Source organism: Hippoglossus stenolepis, chromosome 22, assembly GCF_022539355.2.
Source record: "Hippoglossus stenolepis isolate QCI-W04-F060 chromosome 22, HSTE1.2, whole genome shotgun sequence".
NCBI classification, from domain to species: Eukaryota; Metazoa; Chordata; class Actinopteri; order Pleuronectiformes; family Pleuronectidae; genus Hippoglossus; species Hippoglossus stenolepis.
Window position 1 is genome coordinate 16268131 of NC_061504.1, and position 10712 is coordinate 16278842.

The 10712-nt window shown below is 47.3% G+C and overlaps 1 protein-coding gene across 2 annotated transcripts in view; it reads right to left on the reverse strand.

The window, feature by feature from the left end:
• The window catches only part of celf2 (cugbp, Elav-like family member 2), a 164789-nt gene extending 155022 nt beyond the window's left edge, over nucleotides 1-9767 (reverse strand). The window contains exon 1 of one of the 2 annotated variants that reach the window (XM_047338678.1): nucleotides 9531-9767. In XM_047338678.1, the coding sequence (XP_047194634.1) occupies nucleotides 9531-9583 (53 nt within the window). In that variant the 5' untranslated portion in view covers nucleotides 9584-9767. The remainder of the gene's footprint in view (nucleotides 1-9530) is intronic. The other variant, XM_047338681.1, reaches the window with a different exon arrangement.
• Between the last annotated feature and the right edge of the window lie 945 nt (nucleotides 9768-10712).

Here is a 10712-nt window from a genome sequence, read left to right on the forward strand (position 1 = left end):
CTTTCCACCTCCCATGCAAGTCTCTCTCTCTCACTGACACACACACACTGGGACACACACACACACAGACACACACAGACACACACACACACACAGTGAATGTGATCTAATGACCAGCATGGCTCCGGGGCTCTGTCTTGAGTCATATGACTGTGAGCAGCACATTGAGCAACAGCCCACTCCAATAGAACACACACTGTTTTCCTGCAGCTGCAGTTTCACTCTGTGCCTCCTTTAAATTCTCACCTGCTCCTCACTGCTCCTTCTCCACATTTCCATCTTTATTCACTTTTTTTTTGGGTCGTCAAGTGTCAAGTTGCAGCCGGGTCAAGCAGAAGTAGGACAAGTCTGAGCTTTGCACAGTTTGCAGCCCCCCCCCGACGTCCCTTTAAAGTCAACGAGTGGCCTCAGAGACATTGATAACAAGGTCACGTGTTCAGAAACCAGCCAATCGCAGCACAGATCTTACAGAAATGTGTCACGATGCCAGACGCTGTGATCAATCCGCCTCGTCGCTTCCTATTCCGGGGCCAGAAATGTCTTTAGACGATTGTGAGATTCTTGGAAATCCCACTGCGAGTTTCAAAAGTCTAAACTCTCTAAACAGCGCCGCCGCATATGAGGGAGTAATAGTTGAGTCATTTTCTACTGGAGAGGAGCAGGATTATTTTTTTATTCACCTCTGAAAGCTCGGCTGCTTCTTCAGAACTGAAATCTGTGTATTTCCACACATCGCTCGTCTTTGGCAGCGGGAGTTTGTCGAAAGCATCCGAAGCATAACAGAGTTGGCAACGGATCCAGACACACAGGATTTCATACAGCAGCGTCATTGTTGTTTTAAATGATCCAGATTGTTCAGGCTTTCTTAATTTTTTTGCTCAGGGACAGAGTTTCTGCTGGGAGACGTGGATGTTCGTCCACCGTGTGCACCTGTAAAACACAAGTCCACTGATGAATGAGCCAGTGGGGGTGAAGCGTGACTGGAGCAGCTGATGCAGATGTGACGTCACAGTTCTCCCTGAACTAGAGGTCGTCCTGAGGGACCTGCTCCAGAACAGAACCAGAACAGACAACCCCAAATACAGGAGACAGGAAAAACCTCAAAGAGAAACTAGGCTCCGGATCAAAGGCACATAAGTTCCCTCTGATCCATTTTTTGGGAAACAAAGCAGCGTCTGACCTCAGTTCTCAGGTTCTCACACCCGGGCTAAAGGCCCTGAAATTCAATCAAGCTGCACCAAATCTCACACGCCGATAGAAACCAGAAATACGCCTGACTTATTTTAATAAAACGTCTTATATCACGATGTTTGTGATCCTGCAACCAGCCAACAAGCAAAGGGACAGACGACGTAAACTTCTCGGTGGAGATGATAAAAACTTTTTTACTGTCACAACATCACTGTGTCTCTATACAAAGTCGCCAACTCCAACCAGCAGCATTCACCAGCAGTTTAAAGACGGGGGTTTTCCAGTCTGGAGCCAATCAGCTCCGGTGGTTACATCATGCTCTGCGATGCCGACTCCGCCCTGCAGCGCCGCTTCCTCCTCAGCTCCGTGTGTGCACGGCCTCCTCCACGGCGAACATGCAGCGTGACGTGAGTTTCTTTACTCTCAGTTCTGCTTCATCTCTTCCAGCTGCAGAGGACGCTCCCCCCCCCCCCCACCGTGACCTCTGACCTCTGACCGTCGCCTCACTTATCTCGTATCTGTGTTTAACTGACAAAACCACCCTTTGAAAGAGGAAGCGACGGACAAACGGTCGCCTCGTCCGTCACGATCGCTGATTGATGAAACGTCCTGGTTGAATAATGCTCTGGTTATTTCGCGAGTAAAAACCAAAACCATCTGATCTGCGTTAGAGCTCATGACTATAAAATGTGTGCTTTGGGCTCTCTTCTCTACACATTGAGCATTTTAATAAAGACCGAATAACGCTCGCTCTCGTTTCTCTCCCTCTGTCTTTTTTCACTTCCTCCTTTATTTCCCTCCCCTCGCAACACTCCAGGGTCACCATCTGCATGGCAACACTCTCAGCGTGACACTTCTTCCATAACCCGGGAGGAGGCAGAGAGCGACGGAGCACAGACCTCCGTCTCTCTCCCCTCTCCTCTCACAGGCCTCCCATAATTCATTAGCTCTCCCTCTTATCCTCTCTACGTCCCCCCGTTTGCAGTGTGACCGATGTGGGTTTCTCAAAGCGTGTTTTGGACACTTTCCGGAATGAAGCTGCTGACGGTCCATCTTCACGTTGCACGTTTTTTAAATTGGACCTTTCTTCACACCAAACCTCATTCAGGGAAAAAAAGCTGGTTTGTGTTTTTATAGATCATGGAACATTAAAAGCCCCGATTGAAATCAAAGATAGTGTCGACACAGGACGTTCAGCTCAACTTGCTGTTTCTGGAGCAGCGAAGAAGAAGGTGAGTTCTTCAGGAGAAGAAAATACGGGAAACTAATATTCTTTAAACACGTGGGAACATCAGAACATCTCGAACCAGCATCTCATCCATTACGTCAATAATCTGTAACCGGATTAGACTTTGGTCCTTTTTGGCAAAAATAAAGAAACTTCCATAAATGAAGAACTTTTCCATCTACATGCAGAATAATGATTTCCTTCACTTATCACCTCGGGTTCTGTGCAGATTCAACCCGACCTATTGACGTGATCCTGTGAAAACAAATCCTCATTATGACCGGTCACTTTTTCACTCGGCCTCAGGTCATGTGTTGTGTTCATTTTTATTTGGCTTCACTTTCAGCAGCATGCATCAGTCTCACGCACACGCGCACGCACACACACACACGCACACGCACACACACACACACACACACACACACAAACAGATTTAATTCCTTTCTCTTTTTTCCTCCTCTTCACCAGGCAGAGCGCCAATGTTTTTCTTTCTTTCGCTGACTGTCAAAAAACAGAATAACAAAAAGGTGGAGTGAATAAAAAGGGGGAGTTTGGGGAGAGGGGGGGTCCGATGTTTTGGGGGCGGGGGAAGCAGATGAAATCTGCCACTGATAATGACTGTGAGGATGAAGGGAAATAAGAGGAGAGAAAAAACGAGGGATGTAAAGCGCGAAGGTGGAGAAGAGTCGTCTCTGTGCTTCCTGTGTCTCTTAAGCCATACGGCATAAAGACGGTTGTGTGTCGCTGGGGGAAACAAACACACGCACACACACACACACACACACACACACACACACACACACACACACACACACACACACACAGCTCCTTTATGGACCCGGCCGATGTGCACACAGCAGAAGTACCTTTGAGAATAAGACTATAACAAAGTACAGCACTAAAATACAGCCAAAGGGAATGATTAGTGTGTGTGTGTGTGTGTGTGTGTGTGTGTGCGTGTGTGACAATGAGAGGATTGGTAAAAAAAAAAAGAGAGAGAGCAGGAGAGATATTGAGTGCTATGCTGCAGGTGGTGCATTATTAAACAGATTTGTCACTTTGGGCCGGTGGTGTTAAGTATTTTTGTGTGTTTCTATGTGTGCGTGTGTGTCTGTGTGTGAGTTTGTGCGGTGTAGATATTACTCATGTTGTGGGGACCTTGATCACATCATGGGGACATTGTGCAGTTTAAGGTGAGGACGTGTTTTAAGGTCGAGGTCAGGAAGGAGAAGGCTGATGTTTGAATAGATTTCCAGGAAATGAATTAAAGTCACTATAATGTGAAATTGTGTGTGTGTGTGTGTGTGAGTGTGTGTGTGTGTGTGTGTCATGTAAATGTTTTCTATGTTTGTACAGTCAAATGTTTGTTGATCACTGCGAGGACATGATCTTTCGAAAGACAACAAAACCAAATAAATAAGACAAAGAAAATGAAATGGAAAGAATCACGAGAAGACAGATAGAAAGAGAGAAAGAGAGAAAGACCCTCTGTGGCATTTCCTATTTGATTTACAGGCTCAGTCACATGCTACATTACCTCATGTTCACTGATTATATGGTATTTGTACACACACACACACACACACACACACACACACACCTCACACTGACAGAGTCATGTGAGGTGTGTGTGTGTGTGTGTGTGTAACAGTTTTAAATATCTGCTGCTGTTGTCGACTAAGCTGATTCTTGCAAACGGCTTCTCTGCCATGACGGAGCAACAACAAGAGTCAAAAATAACATTAAAGAGACAATGTCCTCGATTTGCCTGCAGTACGTGATCTCGTGGTAGAAATCAAACGGGACGAATGTTGAGAGACACGCACACACACACACACACACACACACACACACACACACACACACACACACACACACACACACACACAACCTGGTGAACACACTGTTTCTAAAGGCTAAAAAATGATGCAGCGCTGCGACTGAAGAATAAAAAGAGCAGAACGACACCCGGGTTTGACTCTGACAGCAACAACTGCTCTTAGATATTTTGATGCTTATTTTTGAAAACGCATTCCATCTTGACTCCTCGTGAGATTTCTGTTTCCCAGGATACTTCGGGAGTAAGAGGCGAGGAAAAAAAAACTGAGAAATAACATTTTGACCACAAACTTATCTCGGCTGAAACCGAAGATAACTCAGAGGAATGTGATGACGACATCATCAGCTGTGAAAGAGGAGTTCAGATCCTCAAACTCTGAACTTGTATGACATAAAACAGAGAGGAATATTTATGATTATTAATATCAGTGATACATTACAACTGTAGTTTGATGCTAAACATGGTTCAAGTGGATCTGAGCTGAAACTGTCGGTCGACTATTTGATGAGTAGAAGGAACAGAGATGTTATCGTCTTACTGATTTATTTTATTAATCATCAATTAATAAAGACGTCGTTAAAGGAAAACTGAAAAACAAACGACGAGGATTTTCTGCTTTTCTTTGTCGCAAAATGACAGAAAACGATTTCTCTTTGTCGTGCGGGCAAAACTAAATAAAACCAGCGATTTGACAACCTCCTTTCAGGCTCTGGGAACATCCCCGATCCCTGACTCTGCAGATCATTGACAAAGTTGCTATGAAATATGTATTTTAATCATCAAATAAACATAGAGAGGTAGAAAGCCGAGTCTCTTCAGTAAATGTGCCTTGTTACCTCTAAAAAGTACAGTAAATGTTCCACTTTCTGTAAAAACCAGACTCAAACTATTTGACAAAACTTCAACTCTCCCCATCAGAGGTAAAATCATAATAATATCCACCTCTAAATGAAATAGTGTCTGCGTAGCGACACACACCTGGACGCCCACACGCAGCTCTTTCCCTTCTCTCTCTCCCTCTCTTATTTCTAATCTTTCCTTCTCCTCCGCAGCTCTTCCTCGTCCTCTTCCCTCTCTTGTCATCTTGCCTCCGTCTCCTTTGTGCTCGCTGACGCACTCTCGCCTCGACTGTGTAATTATCTCTCGCTGATTCCAGGGGGCTTGGAGGAATTCGGCCCTCCCTCTCTTTCTCCTTCTGCCCGCCCCGTCCGCCTCCGTCACTCGGATTCTGAATTGCCACATTGTTCCCGCGCCGCCACAAAGCCTTGATTGACAGCTGTGGGAAGCAGAGAGTGAGGAGCGAGTGCGCCCCGCGGCGTAGACACCCCCCCCACCTCACCGCCGCCGCCACTTTCATTTTCTAAACTTGTCACCCGGCTTTTTCCTGCGTCGCGTCACTTAAGTGATGTGGCGGTTTAGGAACGGGTCCAGACTGCAGCTCTATTTTTAACAACATTTTTGGGATTCTACTTAGCAACGAGGCGGTGGATTCTACGTCCCAGAACTTCTGTTAGCGTGATTAAAAAATGCCGGCTAACGTCGCTTGTGATCCGTGTTCTTCCTCTGCTTCTCCACTTCTTCATTTTCCTCTCGTTCGAAACCTCGTGAGCTCCAGCGTCGACCTCTGACGGACAGATCCGACGCTCTGCTCTGGAGGACGATCACAAAAACCGGAAAGCCTAGAAAACAGCCTGTCGGGACGTCACGTGACTGAAATGGCGTCATCGCTCACATGCTGCAGTCGCCATCGTTCCCGGAGTCAATCAGAGGCCAGCCACCGTCCTGCCTGAATTAATTTAACAGCTTCAGGTTCTTGTCGCTGTCCAACGTGATGTTTCGAAGCTTCATCCGTCAACAAAAAAATACAGAAATCCTGAGATAAACATTGTAAACTTGTGGATTTCTCACCATTAAAAAGCTCAGATGTGAAGATAACGCTGTGATTATCAGCAGCTCTGGGTCTGAACCTATCACTGCCTCCGAGAGATGTTTTCTCTCTAACCCTTTCGTTAAAACCAGTATAATCCTGGACGGAGGTAAAGCCCCACACACACACTCTCTCACGCCTCGCTCACACACACCACCAGAGGGGATTTAAAGATTCAAACAGTGGTCTTGGTAATTAGGCGGATGGATTTGTGCCTCTCCTCGCGCTCCGGCGGGATATAAAGCGACACATAATGCAAGCGGACAAACTCTCTAAGTAGATTAATTAAAACCAACACTGCGGGGTCAAAGGTCAAGCCCCCTCTCGCTGCGGACCTCCCCTCCCCTGCTCCCTCCCGCCTCGCTCGGAGCTGCAGGGTGGCACAGCGGCGAGCGTGAAAGGATTTATGCGATTGGATGAACGGTGGAAACAGACCCTGAACTCGGAGCGCGAGCACAAATTTTTCACATTAGCGCCACAGAATTTCCCCCCGTTTGACCTCGAATTTGGAGATTTCTCTCTCCGACAACACGCGTTTATCTTGAGCTTCCTGTGTCTGTATCTGCAAACCAGACAGTAATAGAATAAAAAAAACCTGAGCGCTCCTCTCTCCCTAATTGAATACAGAGCACACCTCGTGTTTGCTCTGTGTGTGTGTGTGTGTCTGTGTGTGTGTGTGTGTGGTAGCTGGATGTAATCAGATGGAATTAATATGCATGCTGTTTCTCATTATGGAATAACTGAACTGCACTTCAGATATGTGACGTGCATGGTGAGAGGCACGGACAGATTTCTAACATCCATCCACCGCGCTCTCTCTGGAAATAAGTGTGTGTGTGTGTGTGTGTGTGTGTGTGTGTGTGTGTGTGTGTGTGTGTGGTGATACAGTATATGAAATAGCAGCGATAGTGATTGCAGAGGAGAAGATACGCCCCGCTGCTGATCAGATAACACTTGCTTTGACTCCTTATTACATTTAAACCAAATCAAATTCCACAGAGCTGCATTAATCAGCTAATTGTGCTAATATGCATATCATGGTGCCTCACTGTGTTGCAGCAGTGAGGTCTCGTCTTTTATCGGCTTTAAACTTTCCTCGCTTTGAATTCTTTTCTGATTCAAAAACCCCCCGTGCAGAAATCATTTTTTTTTCGGAAAAAACAAGCGATTCCGCATGGGTCGCTCTGCCGTCGCTGCCGCTCAACTGGGCGTGCAGGAAAATGCAGGTTCCCTCTGCGTTATCACGATGTGAAATTTGGAAAATCATATCTAACTAAATCAAGCGTGTGTGTGTGTGTGTGTGCTGCTTTTTCGCTTCCCATTGTTCAACTGCTTCTTGTGCAATAACAAGCGTGTTTGTCGAGTGTGCGTCTGAGCGTGACGGAGGTGAGTCTCATTAGAGGGAGAACGACGCACGGAACCGCTGAGGTGCTTCATTATCATACACGATTGAGAAGAGCGTTTGTGGGCGTGATTGCTGCTTTAGGTGTGTGTGCGTGGACGTGGGAGTAAAAGTGTGTGTGTGTGTGTGTGTGTGTGACCCCAGGAGAGTGCGAGCGGCAGGCCGGCTGTAAGCTGGTCTTTATTAAGATGTGCCATCTTTGGGGAGGGAAAGCTGCTCCTGCCTCTAATCTGGAAGAACAAAGGTTTAATAAAGAGAAGATGAGGCTGAGAGACGGAGGGAAGTATAAATACCTCTCTCCTCCTTCTCTCCATCCTCGCTTCCTTTTCTATTCTTCCTTTGCTTCCTTCTCTCCTAACGCCTCATCCGATTCTGTCTGCCCTCCAAAAAAATGTTGCATTCACTGTGCAAAAGCCAGCAAAAAATATATATAGATTTGAAACCTAAATCCTCACGCTTGACCTCTGACCTTTCACCTGTCGAGCGAGCTCGGCTGCCGTGACACCGGTACGTCAATTATGAGGCCGTTATCTTTTGCTAAAATTAGCCAAAAGTGACGTTTTTTTATTGCCATCATGAGATCTGTCCCCGTTAAGCAAATAGACCGTGAGGAGAGGATGAGAGTGTGTCCAGAGAGGAAGTGTGTGTGTGTGTGTGTGTGTTCAGCACCATGCCCTATTTCTCACTCTGGATGGTCATCAACGCCTGTTTGGGAATGACATCATTTAGCCCCCCCCCCCTCCTGTGTCCATCAGCACTTCAGTAAAAATTTGCCAGCTCCACATTGCTCCACTCATTTTCTATTTTGGATTTGTGGATAATGACGATGGGATGGAGGGCAGTGGAGGGATGAGAATGATAAAGAGAGGGGGAGAGGCAGCATTAAGAGAATAATCGGAGGGTCTTGAGGGTTCTGTCTCCGCTCTCCGCTTCTAAAATAGAATTTGCGATAGCCCCCGCTGCCGCCGCCGAGGCTGTCGAGGGAATAATGACTTATTTATCAAATGGCTGAAATATTCAGGGACAAGGCCCTTTTAAATTCCAGCTTTTAAATTCATAGGCTTTTCTGCTGAGATGCTTAATGACAGTGAATGTATTCATAGTGATTTGCAGGTCCGAGATAGAGCCGTGAGTCCTGCCTATGAGTCTAATAGCTGTTTGACAAAAAAGGAGAGTGCTCACTCAAGGCTGGGTCGCGTCACCTTTGACCCGATGCAGGAGGCTGAGTGAATCAAATCTGTATCAGGAACCTCCTCCTGCTCCTGCCAAGAAATAAATGGCTGCGTGTTGCTGGAGCAGCGCTGGAAAAACATGTTTTGAAGCTCGGGAGATAAAATTTAATGTTCTCTAAACGCAGGCAACCAGCCATGAGTAAATGTTTCAAGATAAATTCCTGGAGGGGCGTACTTTCTTTTTTCTGGCAGCCTGTGAGGTTCTTCAACATTTTGAGGGGACCAAATCAGCAATGGTGGGGGGCTGGGGAGGTGGGGGATAGAGGAGAGGAAGGGGGAGTTAAGGGGAGGCGTGGGGGTGAGTGATGGTGGTAAATGAGTGATATTCGTACTTCTATGCAGGAATGGAGAAGTTTGGAGATGTTGGTGGTGATGGAGCGCTGTGCGGGACAGGGGGTGGTGGGGGTGGGGGGGTGAGATGTGCGCGGACACGGAGCAGCTTGCGTGCGTCAGACTCATGACAGAGGAGGAGAAGAAGGAGCAGAGAGGAGCTCAGAAAGTACAGAGACTGGGGCCGCAGATCGCAGCCAAACGGGCGCGAAACTGTGCGTAATTACGCACCGCGAAGCCAGAACCAGAACCAGCGCAGAGAAAAGGCTGCGTCCCACCCTCCTGTTTCTCCCCAACACTTCTCTCTCTCTATCTATCCCCCCGCTCCGCTGTCCTTCCTACCGTGTCACAATGGCGAGGCTATGTGGAGAGACGCTTACCTTAACACGTTCCAGCTTTTCAGGGGGTCCAGGTCTGAAATTATAGAAACCATGGTCGAGCGGCTGAGCAGCACCGGGAGAGGGAGGAGGGGGTGCGGCGGAAAAAGGCTCGAAAGAAAAAGCGGCGCAAAGACTGTAAACTCCGGCTGCGAATGACAGCGATTGCTCGGATGCAACCCGTCCTGGTTGTTCAGTGGGTGATGAGCGCTGTCACAGCTCTCTCTTTCTGTCTCTCTCTCTCTTTCTCTCTCTCCCTCCCTCTGCTCTCACTCTCTCTCTCTCTCTCTCCCTCTCCCTCCCTCTGCTCTCTCTCTCTCTCTCTCTCTCTCTCTCTCTCCGCCCCCTCCTGTACAAAGCCTGCGCGTCTCTCCGAGCTTCCTCTGGTGCCTCACTCACATAAAGCTGCTGCTGCTGCTGCTGCTGCTGCTGGAGATGCAGAGATGTACAGTAGAAGAGGAAGAGGAGGGTGAACCCCACCGAGGCTCCTTTATTCACCCATCCTCTTCTTCTTCTTCTTTTATATTTGTAAATGATGGAGAGAAGAAGAGGTTTTACGTGTTTTTTGGGGATTTGGCAAAGTGAAGTGATCCATTTTCATTTATGGGCAGTTTTCTGTCTGCTGGTCGGATGTGTTTAAATTCAAGCTGCATGTAACTTTATTGTATTTATTGAGGAGGTAAACCGTGGCCCTGCTTTAACAAGATGCTTTTGCACCGAGGGCAAATTAAATCATCGTCCTAATGACGCGTAAACAAACAGGAACACAAAGAGCAAAACAAGTTCCAAAAAGCACAATTTATCATCTCGGGTTTTGTCGGATAATAAAATTCAAACACAACTGTTCCGTGTTGGTTAATGTGAGGTGTCATGGCCGCCCCGCAGAGCATCTTCTTCTCTGCACAAACCACCCTCAGCTCTGACTTCCTGTGTGACACCACCACATCCTGTTTATAACTGCTTCTTTCTTTCTCCCCTCCCCTGGACATGGCAGCAGCTGCGTCATCCCCGTCGGAGGATGACAAGAACACAGCCAAGTCCCACCTATTCTGGGCTCCCATCTATTTGCTCGTTGGGAAAAAACAGATGAGCCCCATGGAGGGGAGGAAGGGGAGGAAGAGGAGGAGTGGGGGGGGAAAGGGGGCAGTGTCAGAACTGTGTCTGTTTCAGATAATTGTCTGGGAC